The 27,787-nt window shown below is 37.6% G+C and overlaps 1 protein-coding gene across 1 annotated transcript in view; it reads left to right on the plus strand.

Moving 5' to 3' along the window:
• The window catches only part of ZSWIM5 (zinc finger SWIM-type containing 5), a 131,834-nt gene that overhangs the window by 74,688 nt on the left and 29,359 nt on the right, over positions 1 to 27,787 (plus strand). Inside the window, exon 2 of the mRNA XM_026707329.2 lies at positions 19,330 to 19,686. Coding sequence (XP_026563114.2) covers positions 19,330 to 19,686 — 357 coding nt within the window. The remainder of the gene's footprint in view (positions 1 to 19,329; positions 19,687 to 27,787) is intronic.

Raw genomic sequence — 27,787 nt, forward strand, 5'->3', positions numbered from 1 at the left:
TCTGTTTTTATGCTTCATTTTGCTCCTTTCTTCCTGATTGCTCCCCTCAAGATATTTATATACAGATTTAGTTAATCATAGTTTACAATATTAAATTGTTTTTGGTTTGGGTGTGTGATGTCATATGCCTGTTTAAAATATAAATTGTATTAAAAGTTTTAAACAAAACCTAAAAACTAACACAAAATAATAGAGAAAGAAAACAAAGTAAGAAACGATAAAAACAAAAAGAAAGAAGCTTCAGGTTTCCTTTGAGCAAGTATGTATGATTAAAAATTATTTCTTACTTTATGACTATACAAAAACTCACTTTTTTCTATCATCTACTTTTTCCTTCATTAAAGCAACAAATGATAAATACATTAGTTTCTGTTTCATGCAAAAAGTTTATAAGAAGTTTTCAGTGAATCATAAATTTAGATATTGTTCTTTCTGTAATCAAAGAAGTCTGTTTAGTCATCTCTGCAAGCTCCATCATCTTCACCAACTGGTCCTTTTGAGCATGTAGCAATGTCACTGCAGTTGTCATATGTAGCTCCATGGTTTCTTTCCTAGCTGTCTATCCATTAGTCCCAAAATAAAAGCCTCTGGTTTCAATTGTTCTTTAAAATCTTTAAAATCTTCTGAATTGTTGTGTTTATTTGTGTACAAACATTTTTGGTGTCTTACTTTCTAAAATTTCTATTCTATCCTTGATTTGTTTTACCTCTTCATATAAACTTAGAATTAAAATAACTTTATTGTCACTTTGAATGTAATTGGCATACATAAAAATGAAATTTTGTTGCATACAGCTCTCAAAGGGTCTCCACCTCTAATATACACTACATAAACATGATAAAATAAATAAATACAAAATTGTGCATATACTCACATATATTATATGACACAGAGAAACAACACAGTTTCGTTTGGATGTATACATGTACATGGCGAGAGAAACAAATCTTGCAAGTTTACCAGACGGATGGCAGAGGGAATCAGCCCATCTTTGATCTCAAAATGCTAAGTATTTTTAGATCCCACTATGTTTGGATGAAAGATCACCAAGAAATATTGAAGGGAGGGAGGGAGGGAGGAAAAGAAGGAAGGAAGGATCCTTGAAATTAATGGAAATTACGTTCACATTATTTATGGAAATATTTTTGGCAACACAGCCATGAATTCATTAGAAACTGAATTCAGCTCAAAATAATTTTTCCCAAACAAAGTTATTCTAGGTAGAGGCAATTGATAAATATGGTCTACTATGTCAAATAAAGCAAAAAGCCTGAAAAATTGCAGATAAAGGAGGGAGCCTCTTGCTGAAATGCAGGTTGAGAATGGAATGTGGAGAACAAAGGAAGTAATAGAACACAGATCACAAACGGAGAAAATAAATACAAAGAGACTACTATGAACCATTAATAGGATTAAGCAGACATAAGAGTTATTTTCTTCAGATCGGGTTTCTGATACTAGGCAGGACCTGAACAAATTCTTGGAACAGTTCAAGGAGAAAGGAAATGGTCTTGGCTTTTGACAGTTCTTGAACTGAGCAAAATAAAATATTTACTGTACAATTCCAGAGTGCTTCCAGGTTGGACTTGGCAATCATCCTTGCCTCAGTTATAAGAGATTCGGAAATTGTGATTTTCCACTTGGAAAACTTCAAAACTGTTTTCCTGTAAAAACAAAATATGTAAAAATATGAGACACACATTAAAATGAATAAACATTCTAAAGACCGTATGTCCATACAGTAATGACCACAATACGGTAGCTTACAAATCCTGGATCATTGGCATTCAATAGCTCCTTCCTGTATAAACAGTGAACAATTTGTAAAAGAGCAGACAGTGTATCAATTGTCTTGGCCCAAAGATGGTTAGGGTTTTATATGCATACAAAGAATATTGAAACACTTTTTTTTACCTAATTGTTAGCCAATGCAGTTTCTTTAGCACAGGTGTCATATGCCCTTGGCCAAATACCCCACACCTAAACATCAACTGAAATGTCCAGACCAGAAACAAGGAAAAACTCAAAGGTAATCCAAATGTGAGTTTAACAGTGAATATATAGCAGTAGCTAGATTATCCAGAATAGGATATACTGGAATATGGGATTCCTCATCTGAGAAATTAGTTCTAGACAACACTAACAACTATGAAGATTATAGGAGCATCCAAAGATTTTATATCGCTTTCTTATGAAGGCATGCAACCCTATTTAGAGTAGGTTTCCCAATTCTCATACCCAAAAACTGTCTATCTTGAAAGTCTAGTCTAGATATAGATTCAGTTTATTGGCTCTCATTGAGTTTGTGATTGTAACTTGACACAGTTCAGGGCATGTATAGCCTTTCCTATTTCAGATATAAGGAGAAGTGGAGCTGAATTTTATCAGCATATTCAGGGCATCTTATCCCCAAACTCTTTACAGCCGTGTCCAGTGACTTCATATTGATGTTTAAGAACACTATAGACAACATATTTGTCGGCAGTGTTGTAAATGATTCATCACTAGAATGAAACAGATTTTAAAATTTTAATTTTAGTTTATTTGCAATATTTATGATATTTTTTACTAAACTTTATCAAACCATATAGTCCCTTTGTCAAAGTTTACTGAACTAACTTTATATATTCTAACTGTTGCTTGGATATTTTATATAGTACTTCTTTCAAAAAAGATTATCTCTTTCCTCTTTGGAAGAATAGTTTTGTGGGAAATAATTTAGTACCTTAAGAAACCTAGTTGATATTTTAAAAACCAAAGAGGAAGTACAAACAATAAACCCAACAATGACCGGTATATATTTTTTATTCTGCATTTACAAAAAAGTCTTATTAAAGCTATGAAGAATTTTGTGAGAAGGAACAAAGAAGAAATGAAAAGAAATCAAACTGTACAACATTATATGAATGTCTAAAGATTAAGACTTAGAATTAAACAGAAGGAATATAAACTATCTGATCAAAATTAAAATAAGATGTTTTTACTGGTACTTTTTAATGGACTTTCTGCTGTCATTAGGACTGAAAAAGTGCTTTATGGAGAAAAGATGGAAGATGGGATAAAGAGATCATTGGTTGATAACTTAGAAGAGGTGAAGAATTATAAAATTGTTTTTACTTGTGATGAAATTGGAAATAGTTTTATAAATTTATTTTCTTTTTCTTTCTATTTTCTTCTTTTTTCTTCTACTTTGAACTTCTCATTCTTTGTTTTTATTCTTTCTTTTAGTTTGTATTTGATTTTACTATTGCAATTAAAATCATTAATGAAATTCTCTATATATAAATAGAAGACACTTGCCATCTGTATGGGTGAAAATTTTTATATATATAATTTTCACCCATGGATGGTAAGTGTCTTCTTCATTTTTGAATGCACTACCAAAGACCCGGGAGTCTGAGGGTTCTTATTTGTATGTCTGCCATGTGGCCTGCTGGAACTACCATCCCATTAGACTTAACTACCTTCCCTCTCTTGACTACTATTAGGCCATGCTTCTCCAGTTTGAATGACATCCCAATGTCCTCTTGGAATTGTGTCAAGTGGATCAACGAGTCAATGTCTCATTCACTATTAGCATACAGTTTGATGTCATCCATGTAGAGGAGGTGGTTAATGGTAGTTCTGCTCTTGAACTTGTATCCATATCCAGTGCTTGCGATTATCTGGCTGAGGAAGTTCAAACCTATGCAAAACAGCAGTGGGGGCAGTGCATCGCCTTGGTATATGCCACACTTGATAGCTGCTTCTATAAACTGTCCTGAGTTGACTTCCAGTGTTGTCTTCCACACTCCAGTTGAGTTTTTGAGAAAGATCTTTAGTATCCTTATTAACATTGTAAAGCACCAGGCATTCTCAAATCCACATATGTGGCATTGAGTCTTAGTGCCTAATGGAGATTCTCAATCATCCAAGTCATAGTTGTCCCAAAGGTACTTTATCAAAAGGCAACTGGACTTCCTTGGGTTTTTTTTTCCTTTTGAAGATGCTTCATTTCTCATCCAAGTTTGCCTTTTGGAAAAGCACCTTTGGGACATTGTGTCATAGGTTTTCTTGTAGTCAATCCAGGCTGCACTCAGACTGATCTGTGTAGAACTTGAATTTTGGGTGTCTTGAAGTTATGGAACCTGAAGCATACACATCCTGGTCACAGGCTCAAAATTCAAATATTTGGCACACCGCCCACACTTATGACTGCGTGCATGGTGGATCGGGGAGGGTGAACAATGGGAGGCCTTCCTGGTGCCTCCTGGAAGTTCAGGAAGGCCGGAAATGGACCCGTTTCCGGCTTCCAGAGAGCCTCCGGAGCCTGGGGAGGGCAACCCGCCCGCCATGGTGCAGGAGGCTGACTAGGCCACACCTACCACCATGGCCACGCCTACCCAGCAACCGGGCAGAGAACCCTTTGCTAATTTTTTTGAAGCCAACCCCTGCTTTGATCCTCCACAGCCCCTGCTGCCCTATTTGACCTTCATCTTCTTGCTCCTATTGTTGACCAAACAAATCCAGTCTGGCTCTTTCTGCAGCAGCTGCTGACCTTGTGAGGATCTCCTCCCAAGATTGTGCAGAGTGATGTACTCTTGAGACCTGGGGATGATGGCCTCATACGACCAGCAGCTGCCTCACGAAGGGCCAAGCCAGGCATGCCTTGTCAGCAGCAGGAGGAAGAAGATGGTGAATGTCTGCTGGGGTGGCGGAGTGCTGGTGGTAGAGGCCTTAAGTGGTGAGGTTGCCTGCAGCTGGAACTGGGCTGGCATGGCTGAGGTTTCCCAAGGCGACTGCAGCTTTGCAACATGCACTTGGGATTCCTAGGGCAGCAGCAACTTTTCTTGCATTGCTGGGGTGAGCTTCAAATGCAGCTTCACCCCATGCTATGTGGCTATTGAAGTCTCTAGGAGAAGCTGCAGCTTTGTGCTGTGTTGTGGCTCAGGGACTTCTTGCAGCCCCAGAACTGGGGCACACTAAGAAGCCCCTGAAGCCACAGCATGGCAAACAGCCCCAGAGCCATGCAGTTCTACAGCTGTTTTCACGTTACAAGGAAGGATGCAAGGCAGCCAAAAGGGCAGATATGGAAGGAATAGGCAGTTAGGGGGAGTAGAAGGGGAAGGCGGTCCTTTGCCATGGAAGAACCAAGGCCCAGAGCTGAGAGGAGCCAAGCTCAGAATACTTGGCTAACATCCAATGGAATTTGGTCAACAACAGCAACCAGGAGTGCAGGGATAGGCTAAGCGATGTGATCATATGACATCGCACTTTATGATTTGCATCACTCAGCAATGGAATTTTCTGGTCCAATTACTATCGTAACTTGAGGACTAACTGTAACTTACATTGACTGCAAGGTGGCCCAGAGACATACTTAATTCCTTGGTGAATTAACACAATATGTGTATATAATTATGAAACTGCTATTATTTCTTTTTTTCCCCCTCATGCAATCACCATTAAAACACACAGTCAAACAATTTTGCTTTAAAGGAACAGTATTGGTGTTTCAGTGAAGCACATTTGTTTTATGCTTGTAAATTTAATTCATTGTCTAGTATAGTTCTTGAACACATCTGTTCTTGTCATAGGCAAATTAATAAATCCAAAGCTATAGTATTGAATGAAAACACCCTTGGTTGATTTTCTATAGATGAAGTATATGTGTCTATGAAGAATTAGTATTTAATTCCTTTCAAATGTGTAGGTTGTTTGGTTTACTGCAAAGCAAGAATACAAATATATTCCACTGTTAATGTGATCGAAGATTTGTGGCTTGATTCTGCTGACAGTTTCCTCTGACAGGAGCAGCAGACGTAGGAGAAGAAAGTCCTGTTTCATGGGCAGTGCCCTTCTCAAACAATGACTTTTTGAAAATATTTTTAATTTAATTTTTCTTTCACAACAACCATGGTTGTATGAATTTGGTATCTGAAAAGCAGGAATGGGAAGATTAATGATCCATTTCACTAAGGAATGACAGCCTAGTAGATGCTAGGTTGGCTGTTGCCTGGATCCAGACTGGAGATAGCCCAGGGCTTTTGTTAAAACATGTTCTAATACATTCTTCTAATAATTTGCCTGAAATGGATATGGTGGATTTTTAGGGTTTGATTTGTTTTACAGGATAGAAGTGCAGAGAATTCTAAGCTGGCCAATGGGAAAAATACTATTCTTTGACTTCCAAATTAGCAAACATTCCAAATCCTGTATGGATAATAGTAACAAACAGTGAGAAATTGAGTTAATACTAGGGCATCTGTGTAAGTGAATGCTTATACCAGGCTAGCTGCATTGTTCTTTAACTCTACTAATGCTGGAACAGATGGGAAGCGAAGACCACTTCACGCATTAGCTGGCGCAGATAAAGAGCAAAGCAAAGAAGGGCCCTTGTGGGTGATTAGAGGTTAACAGGAATAGAAACTAGCAGACTGACTCTTGATTTGCAGGAGGTGTTCTGGGAAAGGAACAGATGGCAAGAAGAACATCCCTGCAGCTTATTCAGCTGCTCGGAGAACTTTATGGCGACCTCTAATATAAACAAGCCAATTTGGAATCTTTCATTTCAAGGCAACTCTGTGCTGTTTCATTCCATTGCGAACATGGCTGTTCACCTAAACATGTGGGTGTTTCCTGCTCCTTTCAATCTTTTTTGTGTGTTGCTTTCTTTAAATGCAGTATTTCGTTTTAAAATGTTATGCGAGGCAGGTTGGAAAGTCCGTTTTTTTAAAAAAAGTAGCTTTGTAATCAGATTCCTATTTTTCTTTGTTGAATTTTTCTATCTGGGTAAATTATTTATTGTTTCCTTTTTCAGTAGAGCAGAATCCTGACTTTATTTGGACATTGGTGCCAAATAAATGTGGAGCAGGAGGGAGGAATGGGAAAGACAATTGCAAAGTTAATGAAATACCTCCATATTTTGCTGCATCAGCATTAATCCCAAATAAAAGCAGTCTCCTCTTGCTGAAGGGAGGACAAACAGAAAAAAAAAGTCTTTTCTGCTCCTGTTCCTCCCTGTACATTGTCCAAAGGTCCAGTTGCCTTGAAAAAAATATAGCTTTCTGAGGGAGAATGCCTGCACAGAAATGAGCTTGCTCTTCTTTGTTGTAGATTGTTGTGAAATTGAACTTATACCTGTGTTTGAGAAATGATAATATTTACTTCTCTCTATCTCTCCCCCCCACCCCATGCCTTTCTCTTTTGAGGAGAAGTGAAAGAGGATATGTTATATTGGAAAGATTAACATTTCTTTCCCCCTTTGTCTGTAGCAACATCTGCCCAGGGAATCTCTGAATTAGAAGAGATGCAAGAAAAGCAGGTTTAATTGCATGCATCTTCCACCCAGCCTTTCTTGCACTTGTAACACAAAAGACGGTTACTGAGCTGCTTTCAGAGAGTTGGGGAGGGCAGGGCTGTGAGAAGACCCCTCCATGGTTCTCAGAGGCAAGCAAATCACTTTGCAGGATCATTGTCATGTGGAAATGAGTTCATGAGCCCATCTTCTTTCCAACTGCAAGGTCAGGGATAGAGCAATTGTCAGTTTCAGTTGGCTGGAGCCATTAATCTGTTCACTAGAATTTTGCTTATTCAGTTCTTCTGTGCCAACATAGAATTATAACCATACCCACAAATGAGCATATGAGGGTATGCTTTTACATGACATGGATTGGCTTAAAGTAATTCATAGAAATTCGGAGCTGATTAACTTTGGGAATGAAATGTGATCACTAGACAATGAATGGAATTCAGTAATTAGTAGGTCTTTTTACTTGGAAAAAAATATAAAGGTTTCTTTCTCCTATTCTATCAGCCCATATAAATATTTGTACATTGAAAAAAAATTACACATTTTCTTTCCTATTTTTCAGATCAGGAAAATATAAAATTATTTTGGATCATAATAATCTTACCTTGGTGACTTTTTTTTTTTTACAGAACCTGCACACATCTCTCTAGTATTGTTAGTTCCCTCACTGCCCTCATTTGTTCATTTCTCTTACATCAACTTGGTTATCTGAAAGATAAAACATTGAACATTATTTTATTCACAGGCAAATCACTCTCTAAAAGGTCCTGGAAGTTTTAGGATTGAAATTTGATTTGGCCTGGAAGGATAATGCATTTAAGGAGAGGAAAAAGGTTGCTCATGATTCAAATTGAAGAAAAGACTGATACAATTAAGTTGGTTCTGGATGAGTGTGCAATTTTAGCCAATTCAATGTTATGATTCTTTGGTCTTGATAAGGGCTATAATCAGACAGCAGATTGTTATACAGCAGACACACACTTGAAATTGGGTTTGCCCAATTAGATGTTGGTGTTTCAGAGCTGGAAACCGAACATGCTCAGTAAGATAATATGCTGTCTCAGCATGATGAAGAGAGTCAGAAAGCTGCTTTGTTTCTGAGCAGGTGCAGCTTTCTGGTCACATACAAGAAAACTCATATGGATTGCCTTTTCCATTCTGTAAAGTGAAAATGGCAAATTATAGTTTACAGTTCATAAAAGACTTACAAGAGTTTTAATTCATACAGAGCCATGTTTGTATTCATGTGCTGGCAACGTTTCATGTTAATTTTGTCCATATCCATGGTAGGCTCTTTGTATCACCCAGTAACATTCTTCCCTAATTTTCTGCTTATACTGTAGAAAGAGACAATGGTTTGTAGGTTTCAGATAGGAAAGGGACGCTTTGTAACAAATTCAAAGACCCATTTAAGGATGGAACCATGATTAAGATTATTATAATAAATTCATAATTGTTACTAAGGAATAGTCTTTTGCTATAGAATGTTTGGAAAAGGAGAGCTGGTTCGCTTAATCTGAACAGAAAATATAAATGAGGTAATTATGATATATATTTTCTGGTACAGCCTGGGAAAAACTTTAATGTTTGCTTCTGCTAATTCTATAAGACTGATTCCCTATTGCTTCCTTGAAGTTTGGAGAGTGGAAAAGATCACATAGAAAGAAGGAGCAGGAATAAGCTGCTTGCAAACCTCTTAAAAACTTTTTATGAGATGATTTGAGGAAGAGGGAATGAAGAAATGTCCCCCTTTTGCATATTTGTTCTTTGAAGCTGATACTTCTAAACAGCAGGCTTTGGGGGAAATCCCTCATTTATGTGAAGCCCTGTAAGCAAAATTTTGTGGTTTGGCAAGCATTGAAAGAAAATCAGACATTTACTGGGAGCTTGGGGATCTTTAAATAAAACGTATGATGTTATTAATCATGATTCTTCGGAGAGCTAACTTTTTAAAAGATTAGAATATAAGAGGATAAAACAGACCAAAGACCTTTCTGGTCCAAGATTCCACAATAGCCTGTCAGAAGTCAATGGGAAGCTGGATATTAAGAAAATATTGTTTTATTATGAATGAAGGTGAATATATTGTCCCAGGATAATGTTGCAGGATCCAATCTGGGTCGGCCACTGGAACCAGGGGTTTTGTCTTCTAAGCTTTCGTCATGTAGGACAGACGGGAAGGAAGCTAACCACCAGATTGCAAGAATACGAGTGTTCAGACGAGGAGACCCAAGCTCATTGGCAGCCTCACACTGCAATCAATAAGGACACACATTCAACTTTGCAGCTACTAAGATTGTTGGATGAGCAGGCACAAAAACAGCCAGGAAAGTGATTGAAACCTGGGAAACAGCCCCGTCGTCCGTCAACAGGAGTGCTAATTTACCACCAGCCTATCAAGTAGTTAGAAGGCGAGGGCTGGCTAGCATAAGCAAATGACAGCTAATGACTTAAGAGCCAGCCATCCACACACCCCAATCAACATCTAAAAAGCCACTCACAACAGGCACTATAAATACAACACACAGAGCAGCACACACTCTGCTAGAGAGAAGTTCTCTGAAGATGGGCTCTGACATAAGTCCAGAAGCTCGGAAGACAAAACCTCTGGTCTGAGTAGCCGACCAAGATTGGATCCTGCATATTAACCTTTGTTGTTGTTCCATAGGAGTTGATATGGTGTATCGATTTCATGAACAATATTCTCCATTTCCCTTAAAATAGTTTAAGTTGATTATTATCTTTATATCCTCTAAGTGAATACCATACAGATGAATTTATGGTTAGACTTATATCCCTCCCTTTTATGCAAGAATTCAAGGCCCCATACCTAGTAGTCCACCCATTTTTTCCTATGTCCTTTGGTTGAGAAGTTGGACCCAAAGTCATCCTGTGGTGAGTTTCTGTAGCTGAGAATGGACTAGGCAGACCTTGAACCTTAATTATTAAATAGGTTGTGTGACCCGAATCTATCATTCAGACTCACTAGATGATTCTGAGTTCTAATAAAATAGAAAAGAAAGAAAAACATTTCTCTACTGATTTTCTTCATCCTCTGCATAATTTTATGTAGCCCTGTCATAATTCTGTTTTTCCTAATCTTGTTCAGCACTGCAGCATATTTTTTTCACACAGTAAGCAGTAACACAATGAATACATTGTATTATTTAGTGGCTGCATTCTAACCTTGGATATTTCTCTTTTTCTTAATATGCAAAATATTTTGAATTCTGTTTGGTTCAAATAGAAGTCAGTTGTCTCAAGGTTTAAACAATGTCAAGGTTTAAACAATAATTCCATCTTAAAGCTTAAAGAAATATTTTTGCCCTCAAAATGGGTTTTAATTATTTGTAAAGTTTTAAACTCAGAACCGCTTTGTTTCACATTCTGTGGCTGAAATGCAGAAAAAAGGCAGAAATGTTCCATTTCAAGCACCAAACAACTGATTAACTTGAAAAGACATTTCAAATTGGAAATGGTTAAATATAAAAAATATTTTTTTTCAGATTCTTAATATATTTGTAATTTTATTATATTACACAAATAATAAAATGTGTGAGGGCTTAACTGCTAACAATGTGCTATAAGCTAAAAAATTTAAAAAGAAAGAAAATGTCAGGTATATTGTATTAATTTAAATAATTATATTGATTAATTAAATAAATTGGCCTAGTTGGCTGGGAGTTTTTTTATTGTTCCTTGTAACAAAACACAAACAAAAATTAGATCAAAAGTTGGCAAGCAAAACAAAATAGCAACGCACAACTAAATATAAGTATTTCATCAGTGCTGTAAACAATACTGGCTAGAAAAAGGCTTACAATTCTTGAGGTCTTGACGTAATAAAATCCACTTTTTAGTCCTGATGCCATTGCCTCTTCTGAAATGCCCATCAGTACTTGAGTGGCTGCATGTTGAATCAACTGTAACTTCCAGATGATTTTTAAGGGCAGATCTATGAGGGCATTATAATGAACCAAAGGTTTAGTCTTTATTCTTAGCTTCAGGAGCAAGTTGCTTATCTGGAGCTATCCATGGTCCTGTAACTATCATACTGTCTTGCTAAGGCCCTGTTAGAACCAGAACAGGAAATTTGTAGATGCCATTTTATTTTATTCACTCATTTTTTCATATTTGAAACCTGCTTATTTATTTATTTTGAAAATGACCACTGTCATTTTCCTGCTCTTTAACCAGTTAGTTGATTTATAAAGGAGCTAATCTTTAATCCCTGACTGCTAAATTTTGTCAAGACTGATAACTGCGTTATCAAAAACTTTTTGAAAATTCAAGTATACTATGCTTATTCCATTATGATATATCATTCAACAGATTGTGTATATGTGCATGCCACTTATTTGCACTTCGGCCTTGTATCAAAACCATCTCAGGTGTAAATAGGCTTTGCCATGTTTCTGAAAAAGTGTATGTCAGTTACCAAGCAAGGAATTGGCACTACATCCAATGCAGATTTCCTTGGAGCAGAGATGGCTAACCCTAAAAAAAATGTTTTTCCCCATCCTCAAGTGCTTGTTGGGTCATAGTGACGTTATTGGAGGGGGTTGGGTTGAGGTGCTTGGGGATTTCATTTGAAGGGAAGTAAATATGTTAAATCCCCAGTGGATTAACATACATGATTTAAATTTTGGATTTGGAAAAAAAAAACCCTCAAGATTGCAATCTTGAATCTATGCATTTTGCTGCTTAAATATGGGGTAAAATCTGGTGAAAGACAGAGGCTATGTGTTGTCTATCCTCTTGTGGAGTGATGCATCACAGGCAATGAAATTGTAGCATATTTAAAATGAAATACTTGATTTCCCCAGTCCATGCTATTAGAATTCCCAAGCTTGTGCAAAACCTTTTCAATTAGAGGAGGGTTTTCTCTCATTAATCTAACAATCTTTATTCCTTACTACTTCCTAAAACCTTTAACCCAGAAAGCAACTATTTCAACTTTGTTATATTAATAGGATGCGTGTATGGGAAACATCTCATGGTTAAACTATTGCATATTATTCACTACATCTGCTGTAGTGACACATGAGAACACAAATCTAAGTATTTTATCAGTATTCTCAGGTTTGATAAAACATCTAGAAAGATGGTACTATGTGTTATTAGTTTTCATTGCTTTGATCACTTAATCTATGTTTGCAGTGAATGAATGCAAATCTTTTTCCTCTCTACAATACCATAAAAAAATTATATTCAATGGCAGCTGAGTTTGATGAACTAGATTTCCTGAATAGATAGAGACAGTGATATTTTGTAAAAGTTGTATTCTTTTTTTCTGGTTTCTGGTTTCCCGGTACTATTAGTGGCTTCCAAGAAATTTGACCAAATGCATCTGAAATGTTAATGTAAGTGAACTATTCATGTTAACATTTCCTGCCATCAAGAACTAGTGTTTAATCTCTGGCTAAGCTTTTGATAAATATTTTGCATATGCTTTTCCCAAGTTAATCTTTGACAGTTTAGTGTGATGACAGCTAGAAATTAAAATGATCAAACATTTTAAAAAGTTGATGGGTTCTGGACACATTTATATCTTACTTAATATTAAAAAATGAATTTTCTCCCTCTTTCTTGTAAACTGTTTTCAGTCTTCAAAATTGGCTAAATGTACAGGTAATCTTCATTTAGCAACTACAGTTGAGACTAGAAACTCAGTTATTAAGCAAAGTGGTCACTAAGTGAAACTAACTGTGCTTACAATTTGATTTCAGCTTTCCTTTGCTTTATGGACCTGCAAAAGTCATAGACGTCAGGCTAATTATTTTAAGCTGTATTTGAATAGGTCGCAAAGTTACTTTGTCATCACTGTAACTGTGAATATTTGCTAAATGAGTCAGTTATTAAACAAGGGCTACCTAATATGGTGCTTCGTTACTATTCACAGAACCTGGAGGAAATTTTTGAAGTAGAACTTTTACTTAGATCCTGATCTTCTTTATTAAATTCTACACTTTAACCATTACAATATCAGCCTTCTAATATTCTGAGCTTGATTTTACAGAGATCTCAGAGAGCTGGGAATGTGCTGCAGACTTGCAGGCTTTGTCTCTTTCCTCTATTTCTGAAATCCTAGAACGACATTTTGACATGACACTGGAACTGGGCATACTTCCAGGTTACTTTAAAATCTAAACCAGAATCTACAGATTAGCATACACTATTTATTTATTTATTTTCCAATATTTGTACAACTGTCCAACCATTCCAATTCTTGGTGATATATCAGAAAGCATTCATATAATTAAAATACAATATAATTTACCTTAATGGAATAAAATAGAAATGTTTATTTTTAATCATCTGTAGTCAAAAGTGCAGTTGAACAAGATTGCACAGTGCATGACAGGTAGAGGCCAAATGTACCTGTGGAGATAGACTACTGAAAAGCTGAAAATAAAAAACAATGATTTTTAATTTGGATGTCATGACATGTAGTCTACCATATAAAAATGCAGATACATAGCAGGAAAGGAGTCTGTAAGCCTATAGCAGTGGTAGCTAACTGTTTCGGCACCGAGTACTGAAATGGGAGCGCACGCACCAGAAGTCAGAAGAGCAGCTGCCCAATGCGCGTGGGTGGGAGCGCCGGAAACCGGAAGCTTAGATTCCTGTCACATGCATGTGTGCCGGCCAGCTGGTCTTCCAGTTTCTAACACACATGCGTGTGTGAAGACCAGCTGGCCGGCGCGTACATGAACTCCAGGGAGCTGCTTTTCCGGTTTCTGGCACTCCCGTGCACGCGAAGACTAGTTGGCTGGTGTGCATGCGCACACTGGAACCCAGAAGAGCAACAGGCGACAGCTGCTCTGCCTAGAGAGGTGGCTCTGCATGCCACTTCTGGCACATAGGTTCACTATCATGAGCCTATAGCATATTCAAAATATAACAGCATAAAACTATGCACATTTACCACAAGGTTAGTACTCAGTATTATTAGTATTCAGTAATTTTTTTATGGCAAGTGTGCATTCTGAGTCATGGTAAGTAATCTAAAATAAGCTGTTGTATACGAAGTGTGTCAAGTTGCTATCTTTCAATAGAGTTTGAGCTTAATATTACTTGCAAAAATCCTGTAACAAACTAGTTCTTTCCAGGGTCTTTTCAGACAGTTTCCTGACTAGGACAGAAATATGCCTTCCTTGGCAATAATTTTTTCTCTCCCATATCCAATGTTGTCACCTTCATCCAATCCCAGTTCATGAGTCAGTTTAAAATTACCTTTAGCTGGTGTTAAAGTAGTATTTTCTTTCTTTCTGACACTGTCCAATAGTGTATAAAATCTGTTAGGATTTGTGATGCATGAAGTTGTTGCAGGGTGTGGGGTGAGTGGGAGTCAGTGACTGCAAGTGATTGGATACACAGAGGGGGTAGGCTTTGGGGGCAGTTTTCTGCTTGCTCCTGTTGTGGTTAGCCGGCAGCAGATGCAGATGGCTGAGGAGAGCAAGGACTCAGATGAGGGGACAGGACCATTAGGGAGTGGACTGCTGCCTTCAGAGATTGGGGGGGCTGGCAGCAGTGATGAGGATGTTCTTGAGGAGCCTGTGCCAAGTGCGCGTACACGCAGGATTGCTCAGAGGAAAGAGCAGCTGCAATAGCATGGGCGACTCGGGAATAAGGCTACAAGGTAATGGCCCCTTCTTCAAGAAGATAAAAGCCAGCTGTGAAATTAACCTTCTTTGCAGAAGGCAAAGAAGTTTTGAACTCAGCCTCGTGGACATTACAGTTGGTATTTGAAGACTCTCGTAAACTATTTTTTATCTGTTGTTTTTTGGCAGACTTGAAAAAACTTGGCAAGGCTTTTTCTTGTCGGAGCTAATTATTTGGAAGCAGCTTTTTATCTGTGAAGAAACAGGATTCTTAGCTGAAACTTGAAAAGGTTATACTGCTGCCTTTGTCTTGTGTTTGCTCTCTTGGAACCAGGTTTGGGTCAGACCAGCTCCAGAATAGATACAAAATACTTATATTCATCAGTGGAGAATAAAGGAGAAACTTCTGTAGCAATGAGATCAATTATATAATCAAATAGCTCAAGAGTTAAGAGCATGTCATCTGTCTCTTTTTCACGACTTTCATTTCATTTCAAAATAAATGAATACATTCAGCGATGCATCTGTCTTGAAAACAGTCCATGTTGAACTGTATTGCACAGTCAAACATTAGCACAGGAAAAGTTTTCTGAAGTTTGTTGCATCTTGTCATAAACTACTTTATGATAATGTCACAAAACATTTTTATAAAATTTGCCAAATTTAAATTCTACAGGAGTCAGGGAGCATAGAGTAAGGACTCCAATTATTTATTCAATGGATTCTTTTTCTGGCTAGTCTAAAAGGATAGTAGTAGCCATACCCACCATGCAATGAGATAGTGGGAATGATCATCCTTATTCTTGACTAATCCATATTAATTGTTAGTATAATGGGCAAATGGCCCTGCTGTGGTATAAAAGTAGAGCCTGAAAAAAATGCTCCATATGCTATTTAAAGTGAAATATATGAAGATAAATTATATCATTATCAGATAGGTTTTCAGTGGATGAGGCTTTTCTGAATATATTTCTGGGGTTTATATTAATCTAAAAGCTTTCATGTCCTATTTACAAGACTTATTTTTTAAAAAAATGGTTTTTAAAGTGAAACACAGTCTCTCAGTCCTTAATCAGATCTGTATGTGGTTTTTGGCACTGCTTTAAACAGAAATCAGTATATGGATAGTTTTGAGGCTGTTGATTAAAATCGTCTGAAAGAACTTGTCTTATAAAACTTGTAAGAGTTGGCAAAAACATAGGCGTATATGCAATTAATCATTTTTTCATCTTTTGCTACACATATATGCCTGTCAGATTCCTCTAATATGAATTTGCATTAGAAATATACTTGTAGAGTATTTCTAGCAGGCTAAAAATATAGAAAGGCAATAAGTGAATTACGTGGAGAATGTCATAGATTAAATGAAATATAGTAAGAATCCAGACTTTGTATCTAATCCTATTATGAATTTAGGAAAGTCCATTTATTTTATACCTTATTATCTTCTTTAAAACAGAGACTGCCTCAAATTGGGCTCAATTCTTGATTTTCTTGACAATAATATAAAAATGTTGTTGCCAAGAACAATATAGAAAGATTTACTTTTTATCTTCTTCCAACACCCTAAGCATTTCTAATGATAGAGCTATCCTCTCCTAGAGCTACTCAGTAAAGCAAGGGGACAACTGGAATTGATGAACAAAGAGAGGCTGCTTGGGAACAATCTTGCTGAGGGGTCAAGTTGCCTTCTGTTGCCAGTGGCTACCCAGACAATCAATAGAGCTACCTATCAGGTTGCCTGGTAAATGACCAGCTGCCTGCTGAAGTCCATCTGGATTCATAATGGTGCCTGGGGCATACCATTTTAATCAGTCCACTTTCCCTGCAGGGGTTCCAAGAATCAGACAGTCTCATTTGGACCTAAAATGATCTGACCATCGTAAATGTTAGAGGATATAACTTCAGAATCCAGATTATCTAGCAACCACTCTCTGAGGCAAACACAAAATCAAAAGTGTGACTGCTGGTGTGAGTCAAGCCAAGGTCATTTTGTATAAATCCACAATCATCATAGAGGCCATGGAATCTCAAGTCTTCTCAGGCCTTGCCACAGATCATGATTGAAATCACTCAGTGCCAAAAGATGTTGTGACTTCAGCCTTGAGAGTAATGCAGAAGTTTTTCAGAGATTGTAACAGGCAGCACAACAACCAATGCACAAGAAGAATCTTTTAACTTGTTTCTCTAATATGTAACACACAGACACTCACATCTAGTAGCTCTGTCATAAGTAACTTGTCCCTAGGTCATTGCCACCCCATATCTAGTGATGAAATCAAAGCTACAGTTGCAAAAGATAAAACTGAGGATTTTCCCTATCAGGGTTTGGCGATAATCATAAATCCAGTGTCCCATAATGCTAGACTATTATATTATTTGTCCCTTAATTACAAATGAGTTGGTTGATGCTTAGGATGGTTAGCAAGTAGGCATTTTGACAATGCTATAGACATGATACAATGTGAGACTTCCTAATTATCTATAAGCCTGAGAAGGAGATAAATAAATTGAGCAAGGATGGGCAAAATAAATGCTTTTTTATACTGATTTCATTTATTTCTGTTTTTCCTCTTCTGAATTGCTTTCAAAGAGGTGGGATTATAATCACTGAGAATGTAAATTCCTGGAAATACAATTTTATAGCGGAAACTCCTGACAAAGAGATACACACTTACACTGCATTAAATCAACATCATTCTCATTATAAGACTGGGCTACACTTCCATCCTGTCTTAAGGCTCCCCATTAGTCAATTGTCTTATTGATATTTAACTTGGGGACTTCTGAGTCTCAATACCTCTACTATAGACTGCACAATTCTGGTAACTAGAAGTATATGCACTACTGTCCTTTTCCGAAAATTTTACCTTTCTTTTTTTACCCCTCAAAACGATGCCACAGGGCACCGCACACCAGAACAACTAGACACAAGGACAGTTCCCCCCCCGAATGCCATCACTCTGCTAAACAACTAATTCCCAGAACACTGTCAAATTATTTGCTAAGACTGTATTACTATTCTTCTCATCCTTCCTAGTAACTCTTCCCACTTATGACTACAACCATGTTACTTTTATCTTTACAATTTATATTGTTTTATTTGTTTTCTAGTATGTTTTGATTGCTTATTAGTAACCTATGACTATCACTAAGTGTTGTATCTGGTAATTCTTCATGAATATATTTTATTTTTCTTTTATGTAGACTGAGAACATATGCACCAAAGACAAATTCCTTGTATGTCCAATCACACTTGGCCAATAAAGAATTCTATTTTATTCTGTTTCTATTTCTATTCTATTTCTATTTCTATTCTTTTCTATTTCATTTTTAAAAAGCAGAAGAACAATTTTTTTGGCTTTTATAAGCAAAAAAGAAAAACTGCACTGTTAATTAGGTATTCTGAAATTTTGTGCTGATGCCAGCTTTGATGGTGTCTTACCACCATGTTTTGTTGTGGCTTATCATTATACCACTTTTTATATTGAATAATTAAGATTGAATAATTAAGATTGATTTGCTTTGATGATCAATTTTGCAGTTTTGTTATCTTTGGGGGTAATTTGTGGGAATTTATCCAGCAAAAGAACCCTCTTTCTGGTAGCCTTGTCCATCCTAGATGTATTCTGTCACTGTTTTTTTAGCATCTGTGATTCATGAGATTACTCAATGATATTTGAGGTAATATTGTGATGGAAACTGTTCTAATTATGTCAACATTTTTAATGTCTGTCCACCCATCCATCCATCCATTCATGAAATATGACTTATCTAAGCATACTTTGTTCAAAGTTAATGTAGTTTGATAATCATATTTATCTTGCATAATTATCTGACCTTCAGATAATTTTAAAAGGTTTGCATTTTCTAAAATATGTGAAATCATATCTTCTTAAATATTTTTTTTCTTGTGACAGCCCAGTAAGCATGTGGGAATACTAGCCAGGTTAAGACTTGGCTGCACTTCTATACAGTTCTACGGCAGTAGCCTTCTGAAATCAATGTATCTTACCTCTAATAAAATATCAATAAAATTGCATTCCGAATCAAGTTAAGCTGGAATGGGCAATGGGAGCTTTTGTGATTCAGAAACAAATTGAATATTGTGCAGACTCATGGCTCTTGCATTTTATAGTTATTCTTAACTGCCCCAAATCCAAAATATTGGCTGCTCAGCTGGAAGCAACATCCATCAATAGATATACTTTTTAATGTTAACTATATGTTGATATTTTGAGAGAGAGGCGTATAACCTGTGCTATGGATATTTCTATTCTGGTTGGGCTTTGAGGGAATTATGTGCCCAATACACCTGAAAGGTACCAGGTTGGGGAGAACTACTGAAAATATCTTATGAAAATGAATATAACTAGGTAGTGGTCTGTTATAATAAAGATCCCTTCCTGGTAATCTATTTTTCTTTCTTTCCAGGATTCCACCTGAGTGGCACTGTGACAGAAGCAGCAACTGCAACTGAACCAGAAATGACCTACAAAGTGGCCATCAGTTTTGACCGGTGCAAGATAACATCTGTGACATGTGATTGTGGGAACAAGGACATTTTCTATTGTGCTCATGTTGTGGCACTCTCCCTCTATAGGATTCGCAAGCCTGATCAGGTCAAACTCCGTCTTCCTATTTCAGAGACTCTTTTCCAAATGAACAGGGACCAGCTCCAAAAATTTGTCCAGTATTTGATTACGGCCCACCACACTGAAGTGCTCCCAACAGCCCAGAAATTGGCTGATGAAATCTTGTCCTCCAACTCTGAAATCAATCAAGTGCATGGTAAGTCAATGAGGGAGAAATAAATCTCCCATATTATTAAAACATGCTCATTCTTGACACACCTGAAGAGGAGGAGAATCTCACCAGGTCTATAATGTCTGAAGCACTTAATGCTTTAAAATATAGAATCTTTACAGCTCCCTGACAAATTGTATGCAGGCTCATATCTCTTATCAAAAGATTTTGGCTGTCACAACTGTTTGTCTCTCTTCTGGAAAAGAACTTTATAACAACAAGCAATGCTGGGTTGAGTATCTAACATTCTGGACTCTAAATTCTGGACCATGTCTGGATCCTGTCAGGCTATATGAAATATTTGTACTTTCTGCTTAAGAGCATAAACAAGGAGAGAAGCTAGCCACTTTTCATAAAGTAGCACCATATTTCTGTTCTGAAAGTTCATTTCTTAGCATTGATAGACGAGAACAGTTAACTTTCTCCAATCTGTTCATGTGGGCAGTATGATGAGAGTGGTTCTCCTAACACATATGGAGCTTGCCTTGTTGGAAAAGCCAAGTGCAAAGCGACTATATTTTAAAAAGCTCACATTTCAAAGAAAGTTGAGAACGGTGTTCAGTTTTTCTCTTCTATAACCACTGAGCTTTACAAGTCAAATGCCCTGAATATGTTACTGTGTGGGGATATATCAGCTGCCATGGTGCTAACAGAAGGTACTCAGAAGCTTGTTACGCTGATGTCAGAAAAGATGTGGTTGCTATTTCTATGTATATTGAAGTGAGATTGAGTGATATTTTTTTTACGTTCTCAATTTAGACTCCAGCTAATTATTTTGAGTTGACAGATCGGCTTATAGAGTCCTTTGTGCTCTTTGAGCTGGGATGATTGCTTGCAGAAACATCAGCAAGCAAATAACCAAACTTGGGGAGCAACAAGGACTCCACAGTTCAACCCTATGTAGATCAGTTTATATCATCACTTTTTAAAATTCCGCTTTTATAAATAACTCAAGGAGGTGAATGTAATATTCCTTCTTCCTCTTACTTTCCTCACAACAATAACCTTGTGAAGTGAGTTAAGCTGAGAGAGAGTGATTGGCCTAAAGTCACCCAGGCAGCTTTCATGCCTCAAGTGGGATTAGAACTCAGGCTCCTGGTTTCTAGCTTGATACCTTAACCACGAGGCCAAACTGGCTCTTATAGCATCTTGCTTTTTTTCCCCCTTTGAAAAAAATAAGTTTGTAATCAATCCTTGTATTTACGACCTCCACAAGTCTGTTAAGCAAAGGAAAGCAGAAAGAAGATCATAACCTACAATCCCCTAGTTTCTAGCCTGGCACCTTAATCACTAGGCCAAACTGGGTCTCTAATTGATAATTTAGAGAAAGGGAATAATTAAGGCTTAATAATTAAAAGGCAACAATTAAAAAACAAAGGTAATCAGAAAAAACACATGTTACATAACACAAAGCAATCCACCAGGTATTCAACAACCAACCTAACCCAGATCTAGGAGCACAACCATGTTTTCATAAACTTGTGGAGCTCCTGTGGAGTGGAAGCTGCACAAATCTCGGGGGGGTGGGGGCATGTTATATTAGGGAGACAGGCACCATAACAGAGAAGGTACACTTCTAGAGTACTTCTAGCTGATATTATTTGATAGAAGGGAGCTAGAATGCCCCCTCTCTATCTGGTTGTATTGGATGGGTACAAACCTAGTTAGTTAAAATAACTAGGGTTTTATAGCTGACAGCCAGCAAGTTGAATTGCACCACAACCAAACTGGCCATCAATGCAACTCATAGATATTGATGATATATTGGCATATCAATGTGTGCCTGTCATCGGTCATGTTGCTTTATTGTGGACTAATTGAAGCTCCATGGATGAATTTCAGTGGAAATCCATGCAACACACATTGTGAGGTAACTAGAATGTACTTGATTATCTATCTCCCAATTATGGAATATTTGTAGATACAGGAGTCTCAGGATCTGGAAGTTTATCGTCTTTAGTTCTGGATGGAGTTGCTCTATACCAGAATGGGCCCAGTGCGCAGGACCTGGAAGTCCTCCTGAACTCATGATTCCTGTTAAGAGGATCTTTGTACAACTTCATGTTGTGCGTCAGTTGTGCCCTTTCCTGGATTATGAGGCCTTGACTCAGTCAATCACACTTTGGTCTTCTCCCATTTGTACTACTGCAATGCACTCTAGTGCTTGAAGAGTATTTGGAAGCTGCAGACAGTCCAGGATGCAGTGGTGCTGACAGCCTTAGCTGCACCTTGGATGGTGCCAGGGGTGGGATGCTACCAGTTCTGCCCGACTCTATAGAACCAGTAGCTCTGAAGAGCAGCAGACACTGAACCGGTTCTGTGTTTGCTGCTGTTTGACCCGCCCGCCCAGGCTGTTACCTGTCCTTTATTTCCTGCTTTTTCAACTATCAGCTGTCCGGGCAGCACAGCTTACGATGTGCGTCAGGCACGCATGTGTGCGCAAAATGTAACCATGGAACCGGTAGTTGAATCCCACCCCTGGAAGGTGCATGAAGCACTGCTGTTATGAAAGATGCATTGGTTGCCGGTTTGCTTCCAGGTCCAATTCAAGATGTTGGTTATCACTTTTAAAGCCCTTCAGGGCCAGGTGATCTGAGGAACCACCTCACCCCAAAGGTATTAGTCCACCCCTCTCATTCCAGCAGGAGGGCCATGCTGCAGACCCTGTTGCTCAAAGAGCTTCAGATGGCAGAATCTGCTGTGGCCCAAGCTCTTTTGGAATATCTCAGGTGAGGTCTGCCTCTACCCTTTTGCCCTTCTGGAAGGGTGTTAAAATGTTTGTTTGTTTGTATCCTGCCTTTATTATTTTTACAAATAACTCAAGGCAACTCTGCCAGGTAGCCTGTTATCCTCATAGAGGTGCTCAATCTTGAAGATGGTTGATGTGATGATTAACTGAGAAAGATGCCACCACTTTATTGATATTATCATTTGCTTCTTGTTTCTTTAATTATGTTTTTAATGGTTTTATATTTATGATTTTAATCGTAAGCCACCCAGAGTCATTTTTCAGAGTGTGACGACTGGCATGTACATTTAATTAATTAATCAATCAATCAATCCTAGCAATGTGTGCAAGTAGCACACAACATAAACCGGTACAAAAGCCATCCTCATCACAATTGCTGCCTGATCTTGTGCAGTAGTTATAATACAGAGTTGGGCACTAGTTTCCAAAGGGGAATGCCACACAAGGGCAAATCCCAGTCTTCTCACTTTGATCTGCCAATCATAGGTCAACACCAAGTGGGAACTCCAAATATTTTAATTGTAAATAGCCTTTTCTTTTATTGTTATGATCAGTTATGCTGGGCATGGCAAGACATGTTCCAAAATATATGAGCTATTTATCATACTTACTGCTTTTCCAAAGGCCCTGAAGACAGTCCCCAAATGGAACTGGAGCCTGTTCTGTCTTTAAATCATCCCATAACAATGGAGCAAAGCAGCATGTTGCTGCTGGGGTCCAAGCAAGAATAATGGAAACTCCCCCAACCCAACCAAGGGTCAATTCAGTGACCAATCAGGATTACAGATGTGACATGAACTACATTTCCCATGATGCATTCCCTTAAGGGGACAGCTCCCAATTTCCAATTAACTATCCCAATTCCCAATTAACTATATACTGTCTGGACAGCACAGAGCCCATCAAGTGGTTTGTATTACCGCTGCCATTGTGGGGTGGGTTGGGAGAAGGTGTGGTTTTTGTCATGGGTTTTAATGTTATAAGTTTCTTGGAGTCACATGTATGTGAGTTGGGCAACTATATACATTTGTTCAATGAATCAATATATATGTCACCATGAGGAACAAACATCTCTCTTTCTCTGGGTATGACTAACCCACAAAACCCGTTGATGAAGGACCTTTTTCCAATCACTGCCAAAGCCTAAGAGCTATTCATTCCCATGCTAGAAATACAGATAGTCCTCATCTAGCAAAGACATTTGGGACCAGGAATTAGCCAAAACAATCACTAAATAAACGTTCTTATAGCTTACTTCAACTTTCCTTTGCTTAACAGACCTGTGAAAGTCATAAACATGAGGATTGGTCACAACATTATTTTTTTCATCACTGTCATAATTGCAGATGATTGTTAAATAAAGCAGCCACTGTATGAGGATTATCTGTAACTAATCCATATGGTATTAAACAAAGTTGTTCCTTTCTGTGATATATTTTTCCTGTTCCTAGCAAAGTTTCTCCATTGCTAGGCATCAACTGTTGCAAAATTCTGTCTGAAAGTTGCTATTCATTTGTAATCTCCCTTTGTGTTAAATAATTTTGGAAAACACTTCTCTCTTTCCCTTAACGTGGGGTGGTATCAGCAATAATAGACTTCTGGGGATTTCCACCCATGAAGTTCTATTGAAAAACTTCTCCACAGCATGGAAAACTGAATGACCAGACAGGGAAAAGCTCTGATACTGAGCTGTGAACTACTAAATGGCTGTATCTATCTCTCTTCTCTCCCCATTCACACACTCTATTCTTTCGATTTGGCTTTGATTCACATTACCTATTACTGTCTAAATTCATTGAGAGGCTGCGGTTAAGAAAAGGGTGTTTCTAGTAAAGGCACATAGAGTTCACCCACCCTCAAGGAAATGCTTGAATTAATTAATTCCTTTGAAAATAGTTGATTCCAACGATGTCAGTCTAGTTAAATCACTGTTTAAATCAGAGGTCTCCAAACTTGGCAACTTTAAGACTTGTGGATTTTAACTTCCAGAATTCTCCAGCCAGCTATGCTAAGCTATGGTGGCTGGAGAATTCTGGGAGTTGAAGTCCACAAGTCTTAAAGTTGCCAAGTTTGGAGACCTCTGATTTAAACCATCCCAAAGAACTATAATAAAAGATTCTGCAAAATTTTAATACAGAGTGAAATTAAATTTACTGATTATTAAGCTTTCCCCTCATAAATTGCAAGAACCATTGCAGGTTAATTAATATAGCAGGCTTAAAACATAAAACTGGGAATACATATAAGAGTTGCTTATTTTGGAATATAGAAAGAAACATAAAGAAGGAAAACTTTTATTCATTGTCAATTGGTACTGAACAGCATGACGAGTACCAAAAAAGATGAGTACCAAATAATTTTTCCCCCATAAGGAATAATGTAGTGAGGCACAATGCAGCTGATACCAAACAACTCTAGCTTGTGTATTGAGTACCAAACAAAGTATGAGTACTGGGATAAAATTTTCGCATCCAAATTTGTTGAGTACCAAATTTGATGAGTCTCAAAGTTGAGTACCAAAGTACCACTTTATTGTTTCTTTTCCTTTTTTCTTACTCTTCCTTTGTTTAGAAAAGCAATCCAGTTGCGCTCAGCCTAAAAATAAAGACTAGTCTTTAAAAATAAAATAAAATCAAAGCTGACAGATATTTGGACCTCTCATTGTCTGACAATCGTAAACCAAATAATTGTTACTAGTATGCGAAAGGATAAAATCAGTAATGAAGAAAGCTAAGGGAAATGTTTCAATTGCACATGGTTTATGGTGGCCAGAAAGATTTTAATGACTTGAACATTGAGTGAAAGTCTTCCTGCTTACGCAAAACCCAGTGAATGCTCTGAAAGTTGAGATAATTATAGACTGGCATTTTTTCTCCAAGGTACAAATCAAACCCTGAGGCTTGGCAGTCAAGCCTCTTCACTGGCTGTTGAAAATTCTGGCAAATAACCCAGTGCAGTCAAAAGGTTTTGGGCAACATGTCCTAAAATCCTTTGCCAGTGGCTGTGCTTATTGAGGCTGATATAAATTTAAATTCAAACTATCTGCAGAATAATGGGTTGCCTGCCCCTGGGTTAAATTAGATAATAATTAGAGTAGACATAGAACAGAGGTGCCAAACTCGTGTCGTCACAGCGTCGTCATTTGACATATTGGAACTATTCCCCGCTTCGTTAAACCAGGCAGGGGCAGGGCCAACACATGATGCATCTGGCCCATGGGCCGCGATTTTGACACCCCTGATATAGAAGGAGTCAATCTATTCTCCAAAGCACCTGAAAGCAGGACAAGAAGCAACGGATAGAAACTAATCAAGGAGAGAAGCAACCTAGAACGAAGGAGAAATTTCCTGATAGAGCAATTAATCAATGGAACAACTTGCCTCCACAAGTAGCAGAATGCTCCAACACTGGAGATTTTTAAGAAGAGATTGGACAACCATTCGTCTTAAACAGTATAGGGTCTCCTGCTTGATCAGGGGGTTGGGCTAGTAGAACCCAAGGTCTCTTCCAGTTCTGTTATTCTGTTACTTTCAAATGCCTATCGATTGCAAAACTGCTTTGCCCTATTGCTCTGCCGTCTAGTTCTTATGAATCATCCGGCTTCTATTTTGATGGGACAGTTCCAATATGATTTTTCTAATTTCATCATTATAATATATTGGTTTTGCTCCACAGTGCTGCTTATTTTGAGAGTGCTAATTGCCTCTGAATAGGATCAAAGTAGGCATTTCCTGGCCAGCTTTCTCTTAATGGTTGTAGAGAAGGAGCTTTATTGACAAGGATAAATCCAGTTGACTAATTCCAGTTGGAAAGGGCTGCATCTGTCTTTTGCCATGTCTCCTCACTCCAGTTATGAGCTATTAACTCACTGAAGAGGAGTAATAAACATTAGAGAAATGGGATTAAGGTCAGAGTTGCATGTTCCTGGCACCATGGTTTATCTCTAACTGAAATTTCTACCCAGGATTTTTCTTTCTCTTCTTTTGCATAAGCCAATATAGGATTATTTTTATTTTGTTTTTTGTTATTTAATGTCAGACATCCAGATTGATAATGTTGATAATTTCCATATAGAAGCAATTGACAGCTTGTCTTTATAATGTTGCCATTGAAGAATTTCAGTGATAAGAAAACAGGATATATATTTTTTCTTAGCTTTTCAAGTTGAGTACAACGATGTAACAATGTGGGATGCTTCCTAATTTCTGTACAGCTGAGTGCCTTATAAATATTGCCTTATTCTCTCCAAGCATAAATTTTATTTTTCTAGTGGCTTCAAAAAATGGGGGGGGGGGGAAATGCTCATCAATTTGGCATCTCTCATTTTATAGCGGAGCTCCTTTTGACTTTAGAAAGATTTTTGCTTGGCATTAAGATGCTTTGCAAGGAAAGATTTCATTGTTACAAGCACATCAATGAGGCAGTCAGCTCTTCTTACAGACCAATTGTGTGCCTTGCAGCACTGCAAAATTGAAGCTTGAAAAGTAAGCAATACTAAATGTTTGCATTTATTGGACTGTTTTGTGTTAGGGGGAAGACATTGAGAAACAAGAAAAAAGTATTTGAAGCTTTAGGAAATAGAAACGAGTCTGCTTTTTGGACACGGTTATTCTATCTTAATAAGCATTCTGCTGAAACCTTTAAAAGTTTTAAGTGTGGAAACAGACAATATAGCTTGCAAGAGTAAATCTTAACTATTTCCAGGGCTGTAGTTATCTAAAGTGATGTAAAACACCTTAGGGTGTATTAAAGCAAGAGGATTCTAAATGATTAGGAGTCAGTAACCTATTAAGTCCAGGTCTAGTCTTACTAACTTCTCCTTGACCTCATCCATAAGTGGAAAAGCATGTAGGCATGTTACCAATAATATACATAAAAGTGTATATACATGTATAGAATTTAATAGCTTCCAGAAATTACTGCAGCTGTTCCTGGCTAAATAGGATTTTTCCCCTGCCTTCTTCTGTTCTTTCTTACTGATGGATGAAAGGTTTTTTAAAAATCCCATTTACCAGTTTATCTAGGGGATGGATGCTTGTGCCATCCCAAAGATTCAGTAGTCAGGAAACAGTTTGTTACCTAAAACCATGTTTGGGATCAGGAATTGAAAAACACTAAATTCTTCTTTAAAGTTTGAAGGCTTTCTCAAAGCTGCTTGAATGATAAACTGGCATCTTTATTTATTCCCCACCCCCCTTTCTTGAGGTGGGCTTGCACAGTAGTCAGTGAGGCTATTATTCCAGAGTTTCATTATAGCAAATATTAATTACTTTAAGATGCTACCCAAGGTAGTATTATGAGACATCAAGCAAAAGGAGGACACAGTACTCCTTTTTG

This window comes from Pseudonaja textilis, chromosome 3 (assembly GCF_049901715.1).
Source record: "Pseudonaja textilis isolate UNSWEBS1 chromosome 3, rPseTex1.2, whole genome shotgun sequence".
In the NCBI taxonomy this organism is placed as follows: Eukaryota; Metazoa; Chordata; class Lepidosauria; order Squamata; family Elapidae; genus Pseudonaja; species Pseudonaja textilis.